This window comes from Lagenorhynchus albirostris, chromosome 1 (genome assembly GCF_949774975.1).
Source record: "Lagenorhynchus albirostris chromosome 1, mLagAlb1.1, whole genome shotgun sequence".
Lineage (NCBI taxonomy): Eukaryota > Metazoa > Chordata > Mammalia > Artiodactyla > Delphinidae > Lagenorhynchus > Lagenorhynchus albirostris.
Window position 1 is genome coordinate 28,762,753 of NC_083095.1, and position 27,903 is coordinate 28,790,655.

Sequence of the window (27,903 nt, forward strand, 5' to 3'; positions counted from 1 at the left end):
GCAGGACTTGAGTGGACATGCAGGTAAACACAACATAAATTCCAGTTGACAATGCACACACTTTTGGAACAACAAATAAGTAAATATAACATGGGCTATAAGGCCTCCAAGGTACTAATTTTTCCTTTTTTCACCATAGTTTTTCAAACTGGACTTTGGAGTCTTGATTCTAGGACTGCTGCTATATTTCTAAGAGGAGCTCTTCCCAAACCAAAGGCATGACACATTTGTGCTTCTGAGTCATAAAGAGATGGACCTTCAAGAAAGATGGCCTACAGATTCAAAAGTTAAGTGTATATATTTAAATGCCTGGCCTAAAAAAAAAAAACAAACAAAAATGAAAAAACTGAACAAACTGAATAAAGAATCACATTTGTTCCTTTGTTGTTAAAAATGACTGGTCTATAAAGGTTTCAGTAGATGGGGCCACGCAGTACATAACTGGGACTGAAGACAAAAATTGAAAATTTATAGCTTCTAAAAAGAGCACTAGAATATATAAAGTTGGTGTTATCATTTGGGGGGAGAAACACTGAATAGGTTATGAGAAAAAAAGGAATGAAAGATTTGTTTTATCTTAAGAACCATTTGCCCCACACAGAATCTTTAAAATAGACAACTATACAAAACTTATCTATTGTTCTTATGACATTTAAATAAGTTACACAAAGTGGAAAATGTGGTGTTAGTTATCTTCTTCCTCATTCTCTTTAATTACTGGGGTACCTAAAATGAAAAAGAAAATTATTACTGGTCATTCTCAAGAGATTGTTAAATTCTAACTGAAAATATTTTTCTGTTAACCTGAGGAGTTCTGAGATGCTGAGAAGTGTGCCATAATAAAAATAATATCATAAGATAATCTTTTAAATTTCTAATTATCCAAAAAGCCTCTCAGGAGAATTCCCAAATGGATTAATATAAGTAATTACAAATATTCAGGTCCCCAAATACAGAGTTACAAATAAAAATGCCTACAGGTACCAGGCAGAAAAATAAGGCCCTATACACACTAAAAACTTTGTATGTTAAACACAAAGAAATATTCATTTTTCACAATAAAATACGCAATCCCAGTATTGCCAGAATCTGAATTTTTATGTTACTCCCCCAAATACTAAACATTGGGGATAAATTGGAAAAAAATAAAAAGAACCAAGGCACAGAAAATAAAATACATCTGCAGGCTCTCACTGGCCCAAGAGCCAGCCATTTCTGAGCTCTGGCATTTGAAGCATGTCCACAATCTGACCCTAGTCAACTGTTCAGTCTTAACTCTTCAGCCAGTCACACTCCACTCCAGATGAACTGATCAACTCATTGTCTCCCAAACTCATCTTGCAGACTACTACTTCTGGACTCCTGGCTAACAAAGTTCCTCCATTTTGGAATGCCCCCCGTAACACCCCTTCCATCTAGGCCCTACCCTTAATTAAGAGCCATCTCCAGTGCCTCTTCCTGTGTGATTCTTCTTTATGGCAACGAGCAGAGTCTTACCCCTCTGTACTCCCCACAGCATCTATTTGTGGGGGGTAGTGAATGTTTTATTGAAATATACATACAAAGTACACAAATTATAAGTGTACAGATTGATAAATGTATATAAAGTGAACACATCTGGTAACCAGCACCCAGATTAGAAAGAGAACATTATCAGAACCCCCAAAACTTCCTCAGGTCCCCTTCCAGTCACTGTCCCCCAACAAAAGGTATATTCTATCCTAATGTCTAACATCATGGATTATTTTGCCTGATTTTGAAACTGATATGAATAGAATGATGTAGTGTGCGCTCTGTGTCTGGCTTCTTTTGCTCAACATTATGTTTATATGATTCATGTATATTGTGTGAAGCTATAGTTCATTCATTCTCATTGCTGTTGAATATTCCATTGTACGAATATGTCATAATTTACTTATCTATTCTATTGTTGTTGGGCATTTGGGTTGTTTCCAATTTATAGCTATTAAAATAGTGGTGCAATGAGTATTGTCATACAGGTCTTTTGGTAAACATCCATGCTCTTTTCTTCTGGGTATACAGCTAGGAGAGAAGTTGCTGGGTCATGTGGGATATGTATGTAGAGCTTCTGTAGATAATGCCAGTTTTCCAAAGTTATACCGAGTTACATTACTATCCAGCAGGGTATGAGAGTTCTAGTTGCTCCATGTTCCACTAACATTTGGTATTGTCTGTCTTTTTCATTTTAGCTCTTTAACACCCCTCAGTTTTTCTTACAAGCAACTGAAGAGGAGCAAAAAGAGGCAAGCTAGCAGCTGTGGCCACCTGTGTTCTGGTCCATCTCACTGGTTTAGGATAGAACAGCTGGTTTTTCTAGGGGCTGTTCAGATTGGCCTGAAGTCAATATTTGGTCCAAAAGGCTGTATATAATGTGGCTTGGTCTATTCAGGGTCTATATAAGGGATTCTTTTCCATTCTTAATGGAAGGGTTCACTTCCTGTGCACAATGAGAAAGGAAGACAAATGATTTCAAATGGTTTCTAGAGGTCAAAGTTGAACATAAAAAGGCTGAAGTCCAAGGCTCTAATGTACCCTCTCTTTTGTTCTATTTTATTTTAACTTATGAAATAGTCATTCATATAGATACAATATAAATAAAGGGTAACAAAACCAATTATTGTATACCCATCACCCAATTTAGGAAACAGAACATCACCAGTATCTAAGAAACCTGTTTGCCTCTTCCTGTTTATTCCTGTACTTCCCACAAGAGGCAGTCTAGTGTCTTTGTTATTTTATAGCTAGGTATGTAGCCAGAGGGAAAAAAGGGAACATTCTGCATGATTCCATTTATATAAAACTCTATAAAATACAAACTAATCTATAGGGACAGAAAGCGGATCAGTGACTGCCTTGGGAGGGATGGTGGTGAGCAGCAGGAGGGAGGGATTACAAAGAGGCAAAAGGAAATTTTTTGGGGGTGATATACATGTTCATTATCTTTTCCCCCCAACTTTGTTGAGATATGATTGATATATAACATTCTGTAGGTTTAAGGTAAAAATGGCCTGGCTTCCTCATAGGACCACTGGAAGGAGTAAAGACCCAGGGAGGTCTGTGACTCTTTTATTATTTCTGGTTTTCAGATGACAAAAGAACAAAGTTTGGTGAGATGAATTAACCAGCCCGATGACAAAAAAGCTAGAACTGGGACTTGAACCCAGTCAGTCAGGGATTTCTCCTGACATTTTCACCTTTCTTAGGTATTGAGAAACTAAAATTAGGGGGGAGAGGGAGAGACAACATTACAATTTTGATCCAATTGTGAAAAAGCAACTCCTTACTATTTATGTCTAATTATTCTGCAAAATAATACATTTGGGACTTGAGAATAAACCCAGCTTTCTTATAAGCTTTTGGTTTAGGGATGATCTTATACCAGTCTAAATATTCTAGAAGTCTTTCATCTCACTCTGGCCCAAACTGGGACCACAAAATTTCCTACAGACAGAAGTGGCCTTGGCGACCAGAGATAACCTATCATTTTCTTTAGTTTTGCTCCTTTTCATGATTCCGTGCTACAAATTCAATTCTTACACCCAGAAAACATTTCCAAGCTGGCCCAGAGTCACTCACCATCTAGCTTTTTCAGTTTGGGTACTCTCTTGGTTGCCTCGTCAATCCAGTTCCCTTCAGCAGAATGTTTCTCTTCCAAGGGATTGCCTACAAACACCAGGTCTTCTAGGCATGGTAGTTCTGCCAGCTTCACAAATTCACCTACAAGTACAAAGAATACATTCCATATTAAAATGGCAAGTTTTACTCTTATGATTTTGAAGGGTGAATCCCAGTATCACTAGCCCTCAGTTTGTGACTATTCAGAACAATTCGTTGTTTAAGATTTTGAAGGAAGTAGGGGACATTATACCATATGAAGTCATTCTCTGAAGACATTATGGAAAGGGAGGGAAAGCGAGACGTACCTCTTCTACCTTTATGCTAATCTAAGGATGGGATAAGAAGAGGAAATGAGGTTCAGAATCAACAAATCAATCTCCAGTGACAGGTCTTCTCTATACTGTACTACATCAGTATCAGCTAAACTAAACTGCCTTTGTCTCTACCATTCCCTCATCTCTAAATTCTTAAAGCAACTCATTCAAGCCTCTATTGTAGAACTTATCACACAGTTTTCTAATTATTAACTCATAAACTAATCTTTCCCACTAAGCTGTGAACTCCTTGAGGGCAGGGATAATGTCCTATTCAACTATGTATCTCAACAGCCTGGCATAGTTCATGGCACACAGTAGGGCTTTAAAATGCTAAATGGATAATGTACAATAAAAAAGAAAAGCAATATATATGTTAAATAAGTCTTCCACCCAAGAATTATTAAACCGATTCCTTTTGGCCTTTGGACAATAGTTTAATTTTTTTCATGATTAATAGGACCAGGACCTATTCAATTATAATCATTCTAAGTAAATATTTAAATGTAAATTTCAAGTGTTTAGATGAAATATAGGAACTCCTATAGCTATTTCCCTCTGTGCTTAGAAAGAAATGTCCCCATTTCATATCTTGTTCCCGATAGGGCTATTTTCTATAAACATGAGGTAGAAGGTTAGCAAAGAGCCAGACTCACTTACCCCAGTCTTTCACCAGGTTATTAGACATGTAAAGAATCTTCAATTTCTTCATTACATGGATCCCTTTCAACTTCTCAATAAAATTGTAGGAGATCCACAGTTCTTCTAACGTGTCCCCTACTGCTTCCTGAAAAAGAAAGCAATTTTATTTACATACTTATTTTTAAGCTTTTCCTTCTGTCCCCTTCCTCATAAACATAAAGACAATGGCCTTCAGAGAGAACTGAGACCAACCTGTCCACTGGCAGGAGAGCTGAAGGCTGTGTGGGAGTTTTTTCTCATTAAGAAAGCCAAGTAGAACATTTTCTTCCTCTCTTCAAATTGATCTGAACTAAGAATACCTACTGAAACCACCAAGAGGGGAAATAAGAGCACTATTTTTTTTTTTTTTTTTTGCGCTACGCGGGCCTCTCACTGTTGTGGCCTCTCCCGTTGCAGAGCACAGGCTCCAGACGCGCAGGCTCAGCGGCCATGGCTCACGGGCCCAGCCGCTCCGCGGCATGTGGGATCCTCCCGGACCAGGGCACGAACCCGTGTCCCCTGCATCGGCAGGCGGACTCTCAACCACTGCGCCACCAGGGAAGCCCTATTTTATCAATTTTATTGAATAATATACTTTTCAAATCAAAACTTCCCTATACATTGTATTATTTGATCCTTATTTAATTAAGATAGGCAAAGCAGGTTATTTGATTTCTATTCTAGATAAAGGGCTTTTTCTAAGATCACAATGCTTTTTTTGGCTGCACCACGCAGCTTGCAGGATGGGATAGAGCCCAAGCCCACGGCAGTGAAAGCACGCAGTCCTAACCACTGGACCACCAAGGAATTCCCAACAATGTTATTAAATAGTAGACCTATGTCTAAATTTCAGGGTTTTTAAAAAATATTTATTATGAAAACTTTCAAACATAAAAAAGTTGAAAGAATATTATAGTAAATACCCATGTATCTACTACCCAGCTTCTACCATTAACATTTTACTATCCTTTTCCTGTCACATATCTGGTCCATCTATCCATCCTGCTATCTATGCATCAATTCACCTTATTTTTTCTGATGTATAAAACTCAACTTAAAACCCATAGTCTTTTCATTATACTATAATGATTATGTCATACTGACTCTTAAATGCTAGATACAATCAATAGTGGCACAAAAACTTTTCCTTCTTTCATATACAAAAGACAAAATGTAGTGATTATTTGTTCCTTAAAAAACAAAAAAGTGACTAGGCAGAATCAGTTCGATGTTCAATCCCCTCTTAACCCAAAAGGATTTACCTACATCCACATGGTAATGTTAGAATGTAGGACCCAGGTCTATGTCCTGATAACTGTCCCTTTAAAGACTATAAAGAGAATAAATGTACTCTGGATAAAGATCATTAATGCATTTTCCATACAGATGGAACCAAGAGGAAAAGCTGAGAATGGAGTGGTCTGAGTTAGTTCTGTGTGTCATCCCAAGGCCCACAATTCATCTTAGTTTCAACTTTCTAAGTAGGAGAAACAACAATTTCAAAGTAAAAGAAACTTTTAAATCAGTCCATCCTGGCACTGAAAGTGTGAGGCAGCAGAAAAAATAGTGACTAAATAATACTAATTAGAAAGTTTAGGCTCAATTCTGGGTTCTGCCACTTACTTAGTGTCGTTTTACATGTGCAGATGAGGACTCTTGGTCAGTTTTCACATAGCCAATTTGATCAATTCTCCAAACAGCCAATTTGCTGAATTTACTCTTTTACTGATTTACTGAAAAATTGGTTAACTACTTACAAATTATAGCAATTTGTTTTAGATAGGATAGGACAGAAATTACTTTAGACAGGATAACTTCTGAAGATGTCTGTTGTGCTTTGTTCATTCCTTACAAGCATTAATTGAGTTTCGGTTAATTTTCAGCCAATTGGATGCAGCTGTTCTGCCATGACCAAATTTCTGTGCATTTGGGGACTTTACTTGGGAATATAAATTCTCATTGCAGAATGAGAATTTCTTATGTATATTGACTAACAAATGTTGTATAGATTTTGGGTGTCCAGGGCATAGTTTTGTCTTTCAGTACGTTTTCAATCTATTCCACTGTTTTTCCTACTTCCCTAAATATAACAATTCACTAACCAACTCAATTAGATTACTATTTTTATGTGTTTTAATCATTTGAGAAGTGATCAGTGTCTAAAATATGAAACTGACAGTCTACAAAGATGGACTGACAAATCTAACAGCTGGGATAAAACAGCTGCACTAAAATTAATACTAAATAAAATCTTAAAGAAAAGTTTAAAAGGTGTTGAAACCATTCCAAGCAACACAATTTTCTATATATTTGTAAGTAGGTAATAAAGACAAAATTTTGGTGAAGCAATCTGGTGAATGTTAATCAATAAAAACTGGCTAAGTCTGTGTGACTCAATTCAGTGAAATCTGTCATTCAATAAACTAGCCCTTTGGAGAACTGTACATTGAATGAACAGGCATTTAGCAAACTGGTCTGCTTCTGCATGTGAATAAATCACTTCTCTTCTTAGTTTCTAACTCTGTAAAATAAGGAGGCTGGCACAATGAGCTAGCACCTCATACCTATTAGGATGACTACTGTCAAATAAACAGAAAATACCAAGTATTGGCAAGGATATGGAGAAATTGGAACCCTTGTGCACTGTTGGTGTGAATGTAGAATGGTGCAGATGCTATGGAAAACATTTTGGCAGTTCATCCAAAAATTAAATACATATGAACCAGCAATCCCACTACTGGGCATATATCCAAAATAATTGAAAGTAGGGTTTCAAAGAGATATTTGGATACCCATGTTCATAGCAGCATAATTTACAACAGCCAAAAGGAAGAAACAACCCAAGTGTTTGTTGATGGATGAATGGATAAACAAAATATGGTCTATTCATACAACAGAATATTATTCATCCTTAAAAAGGAAAGAAATTCTGATATATGCTACAACATGGATGAACCTTGAGGACATTATGCTAAGTGAACTAAGCCAGTCACAAAAAGACAAATACTGTATGATTCTACTTATATGAGATATCTAGAGTAGTCGAATTCATAGAGACAGAAAGTAGAATGGTGGTTGCCAGAGCTGGTGGGAGGAGACAATGGGAAGTTACTGTTTAATAGGTATAGACGTTCGGTTTTCTAAAATGAAAAGAAATCAATTCTCTCCACGTCAATCTATAGATTCAATGCAACTCTACTATGACTTCCAATGAGATTTTATTTTACAGACTTGATAGACTGATTTTCAAGTTTCTCTTGAAGAATAAATGTCCAAGAAAAGCCACAAATATTTTGAACAAAGAGAGAGGACCTGTCTCAATAGATATCAAAACATATTATAAAGTGAAAGAAAAGTAAAGCAACATAATATTGGAGCTGAAATATATAGGTAAAACAACAAACAGAAAGAAACTTGAGGGACTTCCCTGGTGGTCCAGTGGGTAAGACTCCATGCTCCCAATGCAGGGGGCCCAGGTTCAATCCCTGGTCAGGGAACTAGATCCCACATGCCGCAACTAAGATCTGCATGCTGCAACTAAGAAGTCTGCATGTCACAACTAAAGATCCTGCACAGCCTAAATAAATAAATAAATATTTTAAATAAATAAGTAAAATAAATAAAAAGCACTTGCCAAAAGGATTAGCCTTAAAAAAAAAAAAGAGGGCTTCTCTGGTGGCGCAGTGGTTGAGGGTCCGCCTGCCGATGCAGGGGACACAGGTTCGTGCCCCGGTCCGGGAGGATCCCACATGCCGCGGAGCGGCTGGGCCCATGAGCCATGGCCGCTGAGCCTGCGCGTCCGGAGCCTGTGCTCCACAACGGGAGAGGCCACAACAGTGAGAGGCCCGCGTACCGCAAAAAAAAAACTTGACCATCCAGGAACCTACCCATGCATATACAAGAGTTTAGTATGTGGCATTTCCAAACAGTAGGAAAAGGAGACTTTTCAACATATGGCTAACCATTTGGAGGAAAAAAAATAAGGTCTGATATCTGTCACATGCAATTTGCAAAAATAAACTCCAGATGGTTTAAAGGTATAAACATTTTAAATTTATACTTAAAAAACAATAGAAGTACTAAAAGAAAATATAAGATGATTTTTTCATAATCTAGAAGTGAAGACCTTCTATATAAGATACAAAACACAGTTGTTATAAAGATGTGACAAATAAAAATTTTAAAACTCCATACGGCAACTATGAATAAAGTAAAAAGACAAGTGACAAACTAAGAGAAAATGTATTAAATAATTCTGAAAACTTTGCATTAAATTGCAGTATGGAATTTGTAATCAGATTACCTAGATTTGACTAAGTCCTCCACCTTTTCCTCTTCCCTCCTGCCCTTTTTCTCTCCTTCATCATCTTTTCTTTTGTCTGTTTAGCTATTCATTTGTAGATGGACATTTGGGTTGCTTCCATCTTTTGACTACAGTGCATAATGCTGCTATGAATATAAGTGCACAAATATTTTGTTTGTATTTTGAGGGGGGATCATTAGTTGTTTTTTTTTTTAATTTAAAGAGTAACATACATAATCATCACCTAAATAAAAATATAAAATATTTTTAAAAAAAGAGTAACACACAAGATAACAACATAACAAAAATCAAATAGTGCAAACAAGTATAATGAAAAGTCTCTTTCTCACCCACGCCCGTTCCCTTCCCCAGAGGTAACAGCTATCATCAGAAATATTCTGTGCATATATGTACATAGAAATATCCACTTTGCTTCTTTTCATTTAATAATATACTTTGCAGGGCTTCCCTGGTGGCACAGTGGTTGAGAGTCCGCCTGCCGATGCAGGGGACACGGGTTCGTGCCCCGGTCCGGGAGGATCCCACGTGCCGCGGAGCGGCTGGGCCCGTGAGCCATGGCTGCTGAGCCTGCGCGTCCGGAGCCTGCGCTCCTCAACGGGAGAGGCCACAACTGTGAGAGGCCCGCGTACCACAAAAAAAAAAATAATAATAATAATATACTTTGCAAATTATTCTATTTCAGCACATATAGGTAAGTCCTACCTCATTTTCCCCTTTGATATATTTTGTTTAGCTAGTCTACTACTGATAGGCACTTAGATTGTTGCAGTCTTTTATACAAGCTATATTTCAATGAATGTACTTGGTCCACCATCTTTGTTCATGTATGTGAGTATGAAAAACTCTTCGATATAGAATAGTTGGGACAAAGTAAATACACATTGAAGACACTGATAGCTATTGACAGACTGCTCATCTCAGCAATAGGGTTTAACAGCGCCTGTTCACTATACCTGGGCATTTTACATAACTATTTGAGCCTCAGTTTCTTTATCTTAAAATGAGGACTGAGGATTTTTTATCTTAAAATGAGGATATTATCTACTTGTTGTGAGTTTCAAATGAGATAATGCATGTAAAGAGTCTGCTACACAGTTCATAAATGTAACAACAATAATAGTAATAACATTATCAATACCGGATAAATATTAGGAATACTGAGGAGTGCCTAGAATTTAATAAGAAAAAGATAAAAGTAGAAAATGGGTAAAAAATGTTAGGTCAATTTCCAAAAGATAACCAATAAGTATATAAAAAGATGTTCAAAGTCATAACTAACTAAAGAATACAGATTAAAACAATGTAATACTCCTTTTTTGCCTATCATATTGGCAAATATTAAAAATATGGATAATACTCAGGGATGTTGAGGGTGGAGGGAGTAATCCTCACCCTTATACCATTGATGGAAGTGGAAACTGGCATAAGCATTGTGGGAGCAATCTGAGGTACTTGTCAAAAATTTAAATGCACAAAAATAACCTCAGCTTTTCTACTTTTAGGAATCTAGCCCATGTAAAGATTCAAATAACTGCTAAAGGATATATGTAAAAAGATGTTCACTACAGCATGATTTGTAATAGCAAAAAAAAGAGAGACAGACAGACAGACACCCCTTCAATAAAATATCTGGAAACACTGTAAATGTTCAGCAATATATGAATAGTTAAATACATTGCCATATACTGATAACGTAGAAAACAACAGCTATTGAAAAGAATGCATTAAATCTGCCTGTTTTTACATGGAAGGATATTCCTGATATATTATTGAATGAAAAAGCAGGAAAAATATGCCCAGTATATTATCAGTACAAATATATATTACACACGCACTCACATGCATGCACAAACACACACACAGATATCTGTTTATTTGTGCACAGAAAAAAATTTAAAGTATACCAATATTATTTCTGTTACCTCATGGACTTGGGGAGGTAGGGAGAGGAAAGACTTTCACAGTGTATTTCATACATTTATGAATTGCTTGATTTGTTTTTTAAATACAATTACATCTATTACTCTTAGAATTAAAATTTTAACCTAATAGTTTTTCTAATTAGTAATATTACAAAGCATTATTAAGTCACAATAAATATTTATAGAGTGCCTACTACATGTATAAAGCACCAGTGTAGATGGTAATGAACAGAACTGACGTGCTTATCAGAATTTGTGTGTGTGTGACACAGAGAGAAAGAGACAGAGACAGAGGGAGAGACAGAGAGAGGGAAAGAAAACAAACAAATAAGAAAAATGGAAAAAAATTATAGGTGATAAGAGTTATTGCCTAGAAGACTGCTTTAGATATAGGATAGTTGGGTCTCTTTTGAGGAAGTGACATCTGAACTGAAGTGTGAAAGTTAAGGAGCCAGTAATGTGGAAATCCAGGGTAACAGAGTTTTTTAAGGCAGAGAAAACAGCAAGTACAAATGTCCTCAGGTGGGAATGAACCTGGCATGTTCAAGAAAGAGAAAGAAGGCCAGTGGCTGGAGATTACCAACTAGGAAGAAGAGTAATATGAAATGATATCCGAAAGGAAAGCAGAGGCCAGCCAATCACATATAAGAGCAGGCTTATAATGTACCTTAATAGTCAGTTTTCCTAAGTAGTTTTAAATAGACTCCTTTTCTTCAATTTAACATTCCATGTTTCACATATTAGAGTAGTTATTTGTAACTTACTGAGGCAGCTATTCAAATCATGCTATGAGGCTGATGTGTCTAGATGAATAACTCAGCATATGACCCTATTTGAAGTCCACCATCTGTATCCTTATGCAGACATATTTTTCTTTAGTCTTTGCATAAGTAGTAAAGCTTTTGGACTGGTTAAATGTTTTTGGTGTGTGTATACACACACACACACACACACATACACACACATACACACATCCTGGGGAAAAAACCAACTGCTGGGGGTTATTGATAGCAGTCTATAGAAAGTAAAGAGATCTAAGTAAGTGATGGTTCAGCTAGATAATATCTCCATACATGTCTTTAATCCTATATTTACAATTTCTTTGTGGTTTCTAGGTATATATTACATTTCATGGGAGAAATTATACACCATATCAATAGTTGAGAATCTGGTGCTCTGTAAATACCTGGGGGAACATCAAGCATTTATCATATTGGCCCTAAAAATTTAGGGGTATATTTATTTGCAAACTCTTCCTTTACAGATAATTCAAAGTAATGTTTAGCATGAAGCATAATAAATTCTGAATTTTTGTACTATAATATTTTATCCATTATGAATAATGTCCCTATATATGACATTTTTACCATCTAAGGCTCACAGAATGAAGAGAAGGCAAAATGTCGTTACATTTACCAATCATTTAGAATATCAAAAAAAATTTTTTTTATAGATCATTAGGATTTTATTCATCACATCTAGCTAGAAAGCAAATAATTCATCTACTGGTTATTGTTTTGGGGGAGAAAACTCCCTTTATTTAACTACAGAATGTAATCTCTAAGAATTTCCAAGCATTTCATAAATTTATGTCAGTAAGTAGACATGTAGATGTGGGAATATTATCAGATAATTCAAGATAATTCCAAAATTGCACCTCTGAACACTGACTCCTATTCACGTGTTTTGGCTGTTTCTGTAATGGGTGGGGGAGGGGAATGGTCATTTTAGCCTGTCTGGTCTTGGGAGGTTATTGTTGGGAAGCACTGCAGTTTCAGCCTCACTGACTCTTATGAAGAACGGCTAGAATTAACGGGCTTGGGAGGGGGACAGGAAACCCAAGTTACAAAATATTTCAGGGTTTTTATGATAACAATCAGCACTTTAAAAAAATTATTATCTTTTGGGGAATGTACACAAGAAAAAGAAATTTGTTTCATCTTTTCTGAAATTGCCTAGTTTTACAATATTGTTTCATCTCAACTTAGCAAGGAAATTCAAATGGCCAATAAATATACAAATAAAATACACTGTCAAAAACTTTTAAAAATTTAAAAATGCCCAAGGTTGGTAAAGGGAAACGAAAATCCTCATACATTATTGATGGTAGTATAAATTGTTACAAGCTTTCCAAAGGATAACTTGATAATATGTCACAAAAGCCTTAAAAGAAATTCATACTTTTGACCCAGCAATTCCATTTCAAGGAATTTATCCAAGGAATTATTCATAGATATGTGCAATAATGTAGCTAAAAGGAGATTTATAACTCCTAAAGTTATTTAATCTCCTAAAGGAGATTATAATAACTCTAAACTGTAAATAAATAACGAATAATAACTTATTTAAATAAATTATGGTATGTCAATAAAATAGAATATTATGCTGTCATTAAAAAAGTATGGTTGAAAATTATTTTAAAAACTTAAATAAAATCCTCTGATCAAAAACCTCCAATGGGGCTTCCCTGGTGGCGCAGTGGTTGAGACTCTGCCTGCCGAAGCAGGGGACATGGGTTCGTGCCCCGGTCTGGGAGGATCCCACATGCCGCGGAGCCGCTGGGCCCGTGAGCCATGGCCGCTGAGCCTGCGCGTCTGGAGCCTGTGCTCCGCAACGGGAGAGGCCACAACAGTGAGAGGCCCGCGTACCGCAAAACAAAAAACCTCCAATGGCTTTGCAAGCCACTTGGAAAACAATCTAAAATCTTACCAAGTCCTATAAGGATTGGTTCTTGGCTCCCTCTCCAACCTCACTGAGGACAATTCTCCCTCATTCAACTCTTGCTCTTACTCAAGCATACCAAGGAGCTTCAGTTTCAAGACATCTGCACTTGCTGTCCCTCACCAGTCTGGAGCACTGGTCCCTTGGTCAGCTCTAGAGCCTACATTCTCACTTTTAGAGAGGACTTCCCATCAATCTACGTTCTCTTATATGCCTCGTTTTTCTTAAATCAATAATTATATTTTATTCCACGTTCACCATAAAATCCATATAAATGCTACAAAGATAGAGATGACATGTTAACCACATAGGAAGATAACATAAATTTGGAAAAAGATATAAATTAGGAAAATATAAAATTAGAATTTAAAATTTTCTGGCCAGGCAGAAACTTGAGATAATTTTTAACAGTAAAATTTAATGGAAATAATTATCTATTTGGAATATATATGCCTTGTTTTTCTTCACTGCACTCATCACCACCTGATGTATTATTATGCAGTTATTTTCTAGTCTGTCTCCCTCCACTATAATTTAAATTCAATGTGAGCAAGGACTTTATTTTATATCCTGCTGTATCTCTAGTGCCTAGAACAGTGCCTGGTTAAAAGTAGGCATTCAGGAAATATATTGAATGAATTTGCTGAATGAATGAATGACATGGAAAAAATGATCTTTATATACTAAGTAAAAAAAAGAGATGCAAGACAATATATATGGTATGATTTCATTCTCTACATACCCACCAAAGAATAGGAAAAAAAGGCAAGAAAGATGTCAATCAAAATGTTAGCAGTGGTTTATAGGTAATTTTTATATTTGCTTTTCTATTTTGTAAAGTTTCTGCAACAGACAAGTATTATTTGCATACTCAAGAAAAAGAGTGTATGTTTTTTTAAGTAATAAATAACAACCTACCAGTCCATTTAAGTTCTTTATGTTGTTTCTTCCTAAAGACAATATTCTCAAGTTTTCTGTAGAGGAAAGAAAACAATTTTGGTTTATTAGAATCATATTACACAATTGTTATAAATCTAATATAATAAAGCTTTAATACATTTATATAGGGACTTCTCTGGTGGTGCAGTGGTTAAGAATACGCCAGCCAACGCAGTGGACACGGATTCAAGTCCTGGTCCAGGAAGATCCCACATGCCACAAAGCAACTAAGCCCATGTGCCACAACTACTGAGCCTGCACTCTAGAGACCTTAAGCCACAACTACTGAGCCCACGTGCCACAACTACTGAAGTCTTGTGCCTAGAGTTCGTGCTCCACAGCAAGAGAAGCCGCCGCATTGAGAAGCCCACGCATTGCAGCGAAAAGTAGCCCCGCTCGCTGCAACTAGAGAAAGCCCGTGTGCAGAAACAAAGACCCAATGCAGCCAAAAAGTTAAAAAAAAAATTTTTTTAATTAAAAATACATTTATATAATAAATATTCTTATATAATAAAAAAAAGCTGTATTAATAAAAAATGGTAATCAAGTAAGAAATAACATAGATATATCATTAAGGTAAACACTACAATTGCACATCATGTCAGTGTTAAATTTTAAATCGTTAGCCATTTGAAATGCATGGTTTTAATACTACAAGGATAAAATAAGAGTAAAGAAGATTTGAACTTTAAATTTGGGAGCATATATATTTCAAACCTCTTATAATATGAGGACTTACACTAGAAAATAGAAAACATATTTGGTCCACCTTGCTCCACAAAGGATTAGAAGTGAAATCAAATGAATCAGTATTTTAAAAATCTTTTGCTTTCACTTTTTTAAATAATTAGATTGTGATTGGTTAAAAAATGTCTATTTTTATTTTTTAAAAGAATGTTTCTATGTTTATATCTATAGGCTATTTCTGGAAGAGAAAAGTAGAAACAGTGGTTGGTTTGGGGGAGGAACTGAGAGTCTATGGTCAGAGGAAGATATTTTTATTTATATTTATTTATTTATTTATTTATTAAATATTTATTTATTTATTTATTTTTGGCTGCAACGGGTCTTAGTTGCAGTATGCGGGATCTTCATTGCGGCATGAGGCATCTTTTTTTTTTTTTTTTTTTGCGGTTCGCAGGCCTCTCACTGTTGTGGCCTCTCCCGTTGCGGAGCACAGGCTCCGGACGCACAGGCTCAGCGGCCATGGCTCACTGGCCCAGCCGCTCCGCGGCATGTGGGATCCTCCCGGACCAGGGCACGAACCCATGTCCCCTGCATTGGCAGGCGGACTCTCAACCACTGCGCCACCAGGGAAGTCCATGAGGAATCTTTAGTTGAGGCATGTGGGCTTCTTAGTTGTGGCATGAGGACTCTTAGTTGCTGCATGCAAACTCTTAACTGCAGCATGCATACGGGATCTAGTTCCCTGACCAGGGATCGAATCCAGGCCCCCTGTATTGGGAGCATGGGGTCTTACCCACTGGACCACCAGGGAAGTCCCTGGAGGAAGACATTTTTAACTGTACCCTCTTCTGAACTATGTGCATAAAACCATGTACATACATTATTTTTCAAAATTAAAATAAAAGATTTCTAGTAAAACGCAGGAAACCTCACTTTTGTCCTAAAAATCTACTGTGATTACTTATGCATAAGTTATACATTTAATTTTCACAACTTAAACTTCTATAACTATGCTGTCCAGTATGGTAGTTACTAACCACATGTGGCTATTTAATTTAATTAAAATTAAATACGATAAAAAATTCAGTTTCTCTGTCACATTAATCACATTTCAAGAGCTTAATAGCTACATATGGCTAGTGGCAACTATATTGGTACAGTGCAGATAATTCTATTGGATGGCACTGTTCTATAACATCCATAAATCAATGGTTAAGAGCACAAATCCATAACTGAGTTCCAATCCTAACTCTCTAGGGAAGTAACCAAACCTGTTAGAATCTCAGTTTTCTCATATGTAAAATGAGGAAGTATAGGATCTACCTTATAAGAGTATAAGGATTAAATGAGATAGTTGTCTAAAATATTCAGCACAAGGCCTAATCCATGGTAAGTACAAATAAATGATGTATGTGTGTGTGTGTATCAGGCATATATAGCGAGAGAGGAGTCAAGAAATTACCAAGGAGTTTGGCCTGAGCAACTAGAAGAATGCAGTTGTCACTATCTGAGACAGACACACAAGAAGTTGGGTTAACTAGGGCTGGGGAAGGACATCAGGACTCAGTATTGGACATGTTAAGTATGAGATGTCCAGTAGACATCCAATGGAAATGTCAGGCAACTGAATGTGTGAATCTGGAGTTCAGAGGAGATGTATGGACTAGAGATATAAATTTTGGAGCCATCAGCATGTAGATGGTAAAGCCATGATCTGGATGAGATAATCTAGGGAGTAGGTGAAGACAGAAAAGAGAAGAGTTCCAAGAATTGAGTCCCCAGATACTCCAACATTTAAAATTTGAGGACATGAGACTGGGAAGAAGTAGCCAAAAAGGCAGGAGAAACTCAGAAGGGTACAGTGTCCTAGAAATCCAATATTGAAATTGCTTCAGAGAGAAAAGAAATCATCCATGTCAAAATACACTTAGGTCAACTAAGTTAAGAACTGATCCCAGAAATTAGAGATAACAGATATATACAAATCTTTTAAAGATAGTATCTAACTTAAATATATACAACTCCTTTTTTAAAAAATGCACATGAAAATGGCAATGAAAGTCTAAAGAGATCTTATTGCTGTATGGGGAAGTAAATTATGATATCAAACTTAATAGATTAACTCTTCTAACATTACAGAATTATATATTTTCCATATTTTATATGTTGCATAAGTAGAGAGTACCACTAGAAGGAAAACACTGTTTTTTTCTTCTTAGGTCCTGATGAAATCAAAACAATATCTTAAAGTTTTAGTAAACTAAAGGAGTATACTTTTTACCAAGAAACTTTACTTTCTAATCTTTAATATGAGAGTATTAGTATTCACATTGTACAGCTTTTTAGTCACAGTTTTGAACATAGTCATGTCATACAGTTTTCTAGTCACAGTTTTGAAACAATATATATTGCTGTTAGAGTTATTCTGCCTTATAACCCCGCTGTTAAATAGGAATACCTACTTATTTCAGATCCTCTTATCACAGTGTAGTAGGTAAGACTATAGTGCTCATGAAAGGAAAGGGGTGGGAGGCAAGCTAGCGTCATATATTCAATCTTTTGCATGAATCAGTTGGCTTCATAGTCACAGACAAAGTGTATTCTCTCCATAGACTGCAGAAATACCATTTGTTATAAGCAGAACTAAACTGAGATGCATCAAATATAGCAAATACATGGTACAAATGCCTATTCTCTCTCATTCCATGCCTACATCAGATATCAATAATTGATCAAGGTACTCTTTTCCACTGAATTTTTGGAACTCTTCTTCATATGACTTTCCTGAGAGTCACTACTAATTGACCAAAGAGAATATGAGTTCAAACCCATTACCAGCCTTATATAGGTTTTTCATATTTTCATTTTCATATTGTCACAGTCATGTTTTTATGAGAGAAAAGCATGTTATCCATACTGATAAATAATGTTATCAATTTAGTCTCCTTTAAGCAAGTTATTTCAAATACAAAGAATAGGGAATAAAATGAAACATAAATTGTTTAATGAGTCAGTGAAAAATGGAATAGACTGAATCATCTTATATACAACTCTAATAGTAAACACTTCCTCTCCAGCACTATATAAATACTGAGTGCAATTTTGAGTACAGTACTGAGGGGAATGGAGATTTGGAATAGAAGATAGATTAATAAGATGTGATGTTTGCCCTAAAGGAGCTCATTATCTGAAGAGACAGAACATATTCCTCACTAACTATAATAACAGCTAATATTTCTTGAGCATTTATATGCACTAGGCACTATTCTAAGAACTTTATGCACACCACTCATTTAATCTTTACAATAACTATATGAAGTAAGTAATTATTATTATAATCTAAGGTAGACTGTTATAAATGTTCCCAAGAAAGAGTAATTATTATGATGATGGAGATTAAAGAAGTCTTTAGGGGTCTCCCTCTAAATGACATTTAAACTTGGCATTCTTAATCTTGTTTCTTGTAGGGTTTTCCTGCTAGAGGAAGGGGCTGTTCTCAATGAAAAGCACTGCACTATCAAGTGCACAAAGTCATAAAAAAAGAATTATATGTTTGGGTGTGAAGAGGATGTCACAAGCTTTTAGATGACCCTGAATGCAACCTTAAGGCATCTGGTCTTTACTAGGCAAAGGGGAGGCATTAAAGATCTCTGATCTGGAGGAATGATAATGAGAACAATATTTTTAAAAAGAAAACTCTGGTGTCAGTGCTGAAGGTCAATGGAAGAACAGAAAGATAGGAGACAAGGAGATCAATTGGGAGGCTATAACAGAAGTTGTAAGGCAGTGTTTTTTCAAACTGTGGGTCATGTGAAATCAACTTAGTGGGTTGTGACAAGCATTTAAAAAACAATGAAATCACGCTAAAAAAATTTATACTGGAACCTATGTTATAAGGGTAACTATTGTTTTACAAATTTTAATCCAGTTCATATGCATATGCTATATTTGATATGTGTATTCATACGAATATATATATACTGAGTCGTTAATTCAAAGGTATTTCTTACTGTGGGAAGTGGTAAAAAACATTTGAAAAATATGACCTAAGGGGGAGATGATGAGGGTCTAAATTAAAGCTGTAGCTCCTGGAAATGGAAAAGCAACAAATTATTTGAGAGCTCTTTCGAAGAATAGAGTTAACAGGACTTACTGATGAACTTGCATGTAGGGCTTGAGGGAAGTAAAGGGAAATATGATACACTAAATAATGGCTCACCAAAAGATACCTATATCCTAATCCCTGGAACCTGTGAATGTTACTATATATGGGGAAAAAGTACTTTGCAGATATGATTAAGTTAGGGATCTTAAGATGGGGAGAGTATCCTTGATTACCCAGGTGTTCCCTAAATGCAATCACATGTATCCTCATAAGAGGGTGACAGAGAAAGATATGACAGAGAGGAGAAGGCTATATGACGACAGAGGCAGATATTGGAGTGACACAGTCACAAGCCAAGGAATCTGGCAGCCATCAGAATCTAGAAAAGGTAAGGAAAAAATTCTCCCCTGAAGCCTCTAGAGAAGGTGTGGCCCTCTTGATTTTGGCCCAGTGAAACTGATTTCAGACTTCTGGCCTCTAGAACAGGGAGGGAATACATTTCTGCAGTTTTAAGCCACCAAGTTTCTGCAGCCACAGGCAACTAGCACAAGGAGCCTTGGCAACTGGGAAGATGTCGATGTCATTAACAAAGACAAGGAGCACAGGAAAAACAGGGATGGTGAAGAATAAAATTTTAAATATAATAAGTATGAAACACAAGATAAATCTGAACAAAAAAATATAAAAAACCTCATTTTCTATTTAAGATATTTCAATTCTAACACTACAAAAACTTTATAACGTCTTTAAACTGTTCCGGTTTCATGTTATCTCTACTTTTCTTTGGATAATTAAATAAGACACATGGTTTATATATTCTTTCTAACATCCGACAATTACTGCGGTTAAAACAGGTGCCAGCTTCTAGGATTATGTAGTGCCTCTGGAATGTTTATTCCAAATAACTACAAAATCCAAGAACCATCTGTTACTGTGGATCACTTACTTAAGCCATTCAGGTTTGCAATTTTTTCAATGCAGTTTGTAGACAGTGAAAGCTTCCTAAAAAAAAAAAAAAAAGGAACACTTGAATTAATAAGAAAAAAATGTTAATGGTATATCAGAAATTATTCCTCAAGTGTCCACAGAAGATGATATTTAAGTCACATTTCCTTTTACACTGAATCCTTTTTTCCCTCTCAGACATGACATGTATTCCTTCATTTGGAAATCTTCATACTTTTTCCCTGATTACAAAAGTTAATATACACTATTGTATAAAATCAAAGAAACCTTTTTGAGGGTAATTTGGTGTTATCTATTAAATTTTTAAATGCATGTATTCTTTGACCCAGTAATTCATTTCTAGGAATATGTCCTATTGAAATACTAATACAAATGCCAAAAAATATATGAATTAGATTATTTACTGTATTATTGTAATAGCAAAAAAGTGGGAAAAAATTTATAAATACCCATCAGCTGAGGAATACAGATAATGAAATACTATCTGCCACTAAAGCAAACAATATTGGGCTATACATACCAACTTGGGAAAATGTCCATGATATGTGTATAACAAAAAGTTATGTAATCCTAACCACCCCACACATTCCCCCAGAGATAATGACTTTTAATAGTTCGTATATATTTTTCTAGATTTTTTTCCTATACATACTTTAATTGTATAAAAACAAATTTTTAAAGGGAGCATAATTACACGTTATTAATCTTTCTTTCTTGACAAAAATGTTTAATGTCTTAGTAAATATCATGCAAAGAATATAACAAAGGCTAATTTTATTGAACGCTTTATGTGTGCCTAGTATTCTTCTAAGTATTTTACATGTATTAACTATTTTAACCATCAGAACAATCCTATGAAATAAGTATTATTATCCAAATTTTACAAATGAGGAAACTGAGGCACAAAGATGTTAAGCAATTTGCCTGATATTATACAACCAGAAAGTAGCACAGGCAAATTTAAGACGCCAAAAAACTGACTCTAGAACATATGATCTTATCCTTCTGATTTGACCTGAAGGGGAATTCTTTTTTTTTTGCTTGAAACACTAAAAGCAATTACTATACACTGTAAATTACTGGTCAAATCTGTGTATTTTCTAGTCATTCCCCATTCTCAAGAACAACCAGTTAAAGTGAAAAATGGACTGGAAAATCTGGGACTACGGTTGGGGAATGTTTCTTTAATTGTTGTTTAGGCAACCTGCTCAAAGAGTGTCAGCAAAAATATGAACAGGGTGACTCTTTCTAAGCAGTTTCCAAGGTACTTTGGTATGGGGTACAGAACCTTCTCAAATGCTTGCCTTTGAAATGGCTTTATGATAAAAAGATATTTGACCACTTTGGAATAATTCTCTTTGAAATCATGATTTTTGAAGCCAAAAACACATCTAAGGTGGGTTTTTATGTAATACATTGTGTTCTCATCACAAAGGAGAAGTTGCATACAATAACTAAATACGTTTGCTTTTCCCTTTAATTCCAAAGACAGATATTAGTCTAATGCATGAGTTCACAAATATGCATCTAAGAGTCATTCAGATTGCTTATTATAAATACAGATACCTAGTTTAATCAGTAGATTCTGTTTCTATAAATTTGGAGTGGGACAAGGAGATTCTTATATATGTAGTCAGGGGACCACAGTTAGAAAAACACAGGATGAAGAAATCAGAAAAAACCCCAAGTGATTCTGTAACATTCTACACCCCTGACAAGACACTGCAGCCTGAGAGCACGGTTACAAGGTGTCATGGTATATAATTGCCTCAAATTAGCCACAGAACCCTGCTAAAAAGTGTGTATTTAGAAAATAAGTTAAAAGGAGTAAATATAGATCTGATACTTAAAGCTTGGATAAATAGGATTACAAATAAATGTAACTTGATCCCAATTAGGAAAAAAAAATTAGAAGGCTCTATATCAAAATGCTGAGACTTCCCTGGCAGTCCAATGGCTAAGACTCTGCGCTTCCATTGCAGGGGGCAGGGGTGAGATCCCTGATCCCTGGTCGGGGAACTAAGATTCCACATGCCCTGCGGTGCGGCCAAAAAGTTAAAAAAATAATAAAATAAAATAAAAAACAAAATGCTAACACTGGTTCTCAAAAGGTGTGCAATTTTGGTTGATATTATTTCCCTTTCTTTGTGCTTTTAATATTTTCTAGTGTTTTTTTTTTAATTATTTTGTGTCCCTCATGACTTTTAAAGAGGGCTCTTTTTTTTTTTGGCTGCGTTGGGTCTTCGTTGCTGTGCGCGGACTTTCTCTAGTTGTGGTGAGTGGGGGCTACTCTTCATTGCGCTGTGCGGGCTTCTCATTGCAGTGGCTTCTCTTGTTGCGGAGCACAGGTTCTAGGCACGTGGGCTTCAGTAGTTGTGGCACGTGGGCTCAGTAGTTGTGGCTCGTGGGTTCTAGAGCACAGGCTCAGTAGTTGTGGCGCACGGGCTTAGTTGCTCCGCAGCATGTGGGATCTTCCCAGACCAGGGATCAAATCCGTGTCCCCTGCATTGGCAGGCAGATTCTTAACCACTGTGCCACCAGGGAAGCCCTTCTAGGTGCTTTACAATGTATTTTCATAGTTTGAAAAGTATTTTTTAAAGCAGTATCTCTACGCCTCTGAGTGAGTACAGTATTGACTTTGGTGGATAATCTTACAAGAGGAAGTACTAGATTTTATGATAGAGAAAGTTTAATTGTGTTATTTAGCTTCTCCTAAGAGACAAGGAAATTTCTATTCTCCAGGCATATTGTAAAAATTATACTGTAAAAAAATACAGGGGCTTCCCTGGTGGCGCAGTGGTTGAGAGTCTGCCTGCCGATGCAGGGGACACTGGTTCGTGCCCTGGTCTGGGAGGATCCCACAGGCTGCGGAGCAGCTGGGCCCGTGAGCCATGGCCGCTGAGCCTGCGCGTCCGGAGCCTGTGCTCTGCAATGGGAGAGGCCACAACAGTGAGAGGCCCGAGTACCGCAAAAAAAAAAAAAAAAAAAAATACAGTACAGGATTATTCAGGATTACTCTATTAATAATCCTAGAAACCAATAATCTTTTATGTTTGGCTTTGCCAAAGTGAGAATCAGAAAAAGAAAGAAAGAAGGGAGGGAGGGAGGGAGGGAGGAAAGAAGGAAGGAAGGAAGGAAGGAAGGGAAATGAAGATCAAGAAAATAAATATATTTTTCTAGTTTGTGTATTTAGAAAAGGAAGTGAAACTTAACAGCAATACTAGAAAGGACGAAAAAAGACAAGAGAACTTACTCGCAATTAACAAGCATGGACAAGGACGCATCCATCTTCTCTATAGGGGGAATCTGGGCATACAGCTTTATCTCTCTGGCTTCGGATGGCTTCTGACTGGTTTTCTCTTCCTATGTTAAAAATTAATTTGGAAGAAAATAATCCAAATGTGGAACTAAAAAAGGCCAAAATTTCTCAAGGCTTTTCAATGTTTATTTCAAAACAATTATTAAAATTCAATAATTCTGTACATTACTGACAGTTTACTTATTGACAACATTTACTTCCTGAACTTGATAACTAGCCTTATACATGGCTGATTCAGATAATTCACTGTTAGGTCTCAACCAAATGGAAAAGAGGAGGAAAGAAAATAACTTTTATTTCCGTAATTTAAAAAATCCTTTTAGAGCCTATCAATTAATAAACAAAACACAACAACAAAAACATTCTCCTGGGAAGAATTCCTTGTCCCTAAACAAACTTTTCCTAAGTGTCAGATTCAGACCTATAAGATCAACTCTTTCTGTCATCTCATCTTTCTGTTCCTACATACAATTTAGTCAGAGCTAGAACCACCAAATACCAAGAATTTGGGAAGATTTTCTCTTTATGACAGAGCTGAGGTCAAATTTATTTGCTCTACAATAATTTACTACTAAATTCTACCCTAGAGTTTAATTTCAGTACTAAGTATGCAGTTTAAATTTTAATTACCAGTATATGCTGCCTAATAATAGTTTCTAAGTACCTCAGTACTTAGAGTTAGGTCTCTCTCTCCAACAAAACAAGAAGATCCTACAGCTCAGGGACCATTTTCTTGCTTTCCTATATTTTCTATAACCTGATATTAGACACAAAAGAAGCTTGTATTTAAAAAATCAAATCACAACACATCAATAACAGAAAATATATAATCAGTTGAAAGAGATCTAATACACATTCACTCAGTATTTTTTTGTGCCATGTATTTATAGGTTAGGAGATGAGAGACTGACACCAAGTAGATCCTTAATAAATGTTGGGTTAATGAGTGCAAGAATGAGCATAATGTCTTCAAATAATCTTAAAGTCAAAGATTTATGGCCATAATGTAATCTAGAAATAGAACCTACAAACCAAACCAAAAAACCAACCACTTGTTATTATAAATAAATAAAATAAAATCCTAAAATCTGATTGAAGGAAATCAAATCTAATACTAAGCCTACTCCACACTTTTTTATTAAACAAAACAGATCTTTCACTAAGCAGAAAAATTTTTTTTAATGTAATTAGAGTACAAAGAAGTTTATAAGCACTAAAACAAAAATTCAAATATTTCATTATCCTACCCTTTTGTCTATTTTCCCTAGACACCAAGTTTCTTGAAAGAGTTTTTATTTAAAGCCCAGCTACAAAAGCAAAAGATACATTATTATACAAAAAAACAACTGATAACATAGTCAAATATGTTATCACTGGGCATAGCAATTGAGGAGCCATCTCTATACTCTATGGAAATTCTATCTATAATGCTGAAATACAACTGTTCAAACTTTATAGAATGTTATATTCAAAATATTTGTTTATATTTAATGCATTTTTTACAATGCAGTTTCCTAATATTACTATATGCTTTTAAAAATGTATTTTGTGTATGTATTTTTTCCAGATATAATGATATATAGCATTGAATAAGTTTAATATATACAGCATAACAATTTGACTTACAAAATCATGAAATGATTACCACAATAAGTTTAGTGAACATCCATCATCTCATACAGATACAAAATAAAAGAAAAAGAAAAAAATTTTTCCTTGTGATGAGAACTCAGGATTTACTCTCTGAACTTTCATATATAACATACAGCAGTGTTAATTATATTAATCATGTTGTACATTACATCCCTAGTACTTATTTACCTTGTAACTGGAAGCCTGTACCTATTGACCATCTTCATCCAATTCCCCCTACCCCTACTCCTTGGCTCTGGTTACCACAAATCTGATGCCTTTTTCTATGAATTTGTTTGTTTGTTGAAATATAATTGACCTATAATACTATGTTAATTCCCAGTGTACAACATAGTGATTCAATATTTCTATACATTACAAAATGATCACTATTTTTTACAGATTTATTGAGATATAACTGACATATAACATTGTTTCTGTTTAAGGTATACCATGGGATGCTTTGATACATATATACATTGCAAAATGATTACCAGAAAAAGGTTAGTTAACACATCCAGCACCTCATATAATAATTTTTTTGTGTGCTGAGAACATTTACGATCTACTCTCCAGACTTCCCTGGTGACACAGTGGTTAAGAATCTGCCTGTCAATGCAGGGGACATGGGTCCGAGCCCTGGTCCAGGAAGATCCCACATGTCGTGGAGCAACTAAGCAACTAAGCCCGTGCGCCACAACTACTTAGCCTGTGCTCTAGAGCCCACAAGCCACAACTACTGAGCCCACATGCCACAACTACTGAAGCCCACGTGGCTAGAGCCCATGCTCCACAGCAAGAGAAGCCACCGCAATGAGAAACCAGCACACCACAATGAAGAGTAGCCCCCGCTGGCTGCAACTAGAAAAAGCTGGCGTGCAGCAACAAAGACCCGACTCAGCCAAAAATAAATAAATTTATTTTAAAAAAAAATCTACTCTCTTAGCAACTTTCAAGTACATAATACAGTATTATTAAATATGCTGTACATTAGATCCCCAGAACTTATTGATCTTATAACTGGAAGTTTATACCCTTTGACCAACTTCTCCCCATTTCCTCCACTCAACTCTGGCCATCACCATTCTAATCTTTTTTTATGAGTTCAGCTTTTTTAGATTCCACATGTAAGTGAGATCATACAGTATTTGTCTTTAGCTACCTGACTTATGTCATTTAGCATAACGCACTCAAGGTCCTTCCATGTCGCAAATGGCAGGATTCCTTCTTTTTATGGCTGAATAATATTCCATTGTATACAAATATACATTTTCTTCATCCATTCATCCACTGATGGGCATTTAGGTTGTTTTCATGTCTTGACTATTGTGAATAATGCTGCAATGAACATGGGGACACAGGTATCTCTTTGAGATAGTGATTTCATTTCCTTCAGATATATATGCAGAAGTGGGACTGCTGGATCACATGGTAGATCTACTTTTAATTTTTTTTTTTTTTTTTTTTGCGGTACGCGTGCCTCTCACTGTTGTGGCCTCTCCTGTTGCGGAGCACAGGCTCCAGACGCGCAGGCTCAGCGGCCATGGCTCACGGGCGTAGCCGCTCCGCGGCATGTGGGATCTTCCCGAACCGGGGCATGAACCCGTGTCCCCTGCATCGGCAGGCGGACTCTCAACCACTGCGCCACCAGGGAAGCCCGGTCAGATTTTTTTAATTGAAATTTTTATTGAGACACTTGAAAATTCATGTGCAGTTATAAAAAATAATACAGAGAGATCCCTTATACACTTTGCCCAGTTTCCCCCAATGGTAACATTTTTCAAAACTATAGTATAATATCACAACCAGGATATTGATATTGATGCAATCCACTGATTTTAATCAGATTTTCCCAATTTTATTTGTACTCACTTGTACATACGAGTGTGAATGTGTTTGCATGTGTGTATTAAGTTCTATACAATTTTATCACCTGTGTAGGCTCATGTATCCACTAACACCATCAAGATAGCTAAACAGTTCCAATACCACAAAGATCCCTTGTTTTGAATGGTCATATTTAAATAATTATCCAAAAATTCTCTTTATGTAGTTTCTAGAAGAAGTAAAAACTTATGAACTCACCCATCTGGCTAGGGCTTCTTTGATTGTTGTTGCTTTTGCCTTAAAAAGAGAAGAAAAAACAAAGCTGTCTTTATTGGTGTGATTTGTTGACTCAATTTTCATGCAATAATTATTAGCCCTGGCATCTACCGTTAAAAAGATTAACTTCTTTTTTTGAGACTTTATATGCAAAGAGAGTGTTTTAATTTCCTGAAATCAGAAATACTCATTTAAATATCTCTCAGAGAAATTAAGGAAATCGTGATGTAATGTAAGATACTTCACTCCCACTTGGTTTACAAAAAACATATAGCTTTCAACACTGATATTAAAATATATCTTATTTCATTGATTCTAAGATTTATATCTTCTTTTATATTTTAATATCTTTGAAATTTGGATACATCTTACAACCAGGAACAATTTATAACTGCTGCAGCCAGGTAGCACTGATGAAGTTTTAGAAAAATACTAACCATCTTGGACTTCCTTAGTAGTGCAGTGGTTAAGAATCCGCCTGCCAATGCAAGGGAAACGGCTTTGAGCCCTGGTCCGGGAAGATCCCACATGCCGCGGAGCAACTAAGCCTG

At 36.0% G+C, this 27,903-nt stretch overlaps 1 protein-coding gene and 1 non-coding gene across 2 annotated transcripts; one reads left to right on the forward strand and one right to left on the reverse strand.

Moving 5' to 3' along the window:
* Window positions 1-470: 470 nt before the first annotated feature.
* On the reverse strand, window positions 471-27,882 carry DNAL1 (dynein axonemal light chain 1). The gene is made up of 8 exons (XM_060139375.1): window positions 27,790-27,882; window positions 27,335-27,373; window positions 23,552-23,661; window positions 20,279-20,334; window positions 14,520-14,575; window positions 4,614-4,740; window positions 3,598-3,738; window positions 471-726 (listed from the first exon to the last, which is right to left on the reverse strand). Exons 1-8 carry the CDS (start codon window positions 27,880-27,882, stop codon window positions 686-688), a joined length of 663 nt encoding a protein of 220 aa, XP_059995358.1. The 3' UTR covers window positions 471-685.
* Window positions 8,059-8,131, forward strand: TRNAW-CCA (transfer RNA tryptophan (anticodon CCA)). Its single transcript has one exon. It is a non-coding gene; the product is annotated as a tRNA-Trp (tRNA).
* Window positions 27,883-27,903: the final 21 nt, after the last annotated feature.

What these genes read in the sequence shown, in the direction of transcription:
- DNAL1 (XM_060139375.1), bottom strand. Translation starts at nt 27,882, where the DNA reads ATGTGGGATCTTCCCGGACCAGGGCTCAAAGCCGTTTCCCTTGCATTG. An exon ending in TACTAAGGAAGTCCAAGATG is followed by an intron (nt 27,374 to 27,789) that starts GTTAGTATTTTT and finishes TCTCTTTTTAAG; the next exon opens with GCAAAAGCAACAACAATCAA. An exon ending in TCCATGCTTGTTAATTGCGA is followed by an intron (nt 20,335 to 23,551) that starts GTAAGTTCTCTT and finishes TTTTTTTTTTAG; the next exon opens with GAAGCTTTCACTGTCTACAA.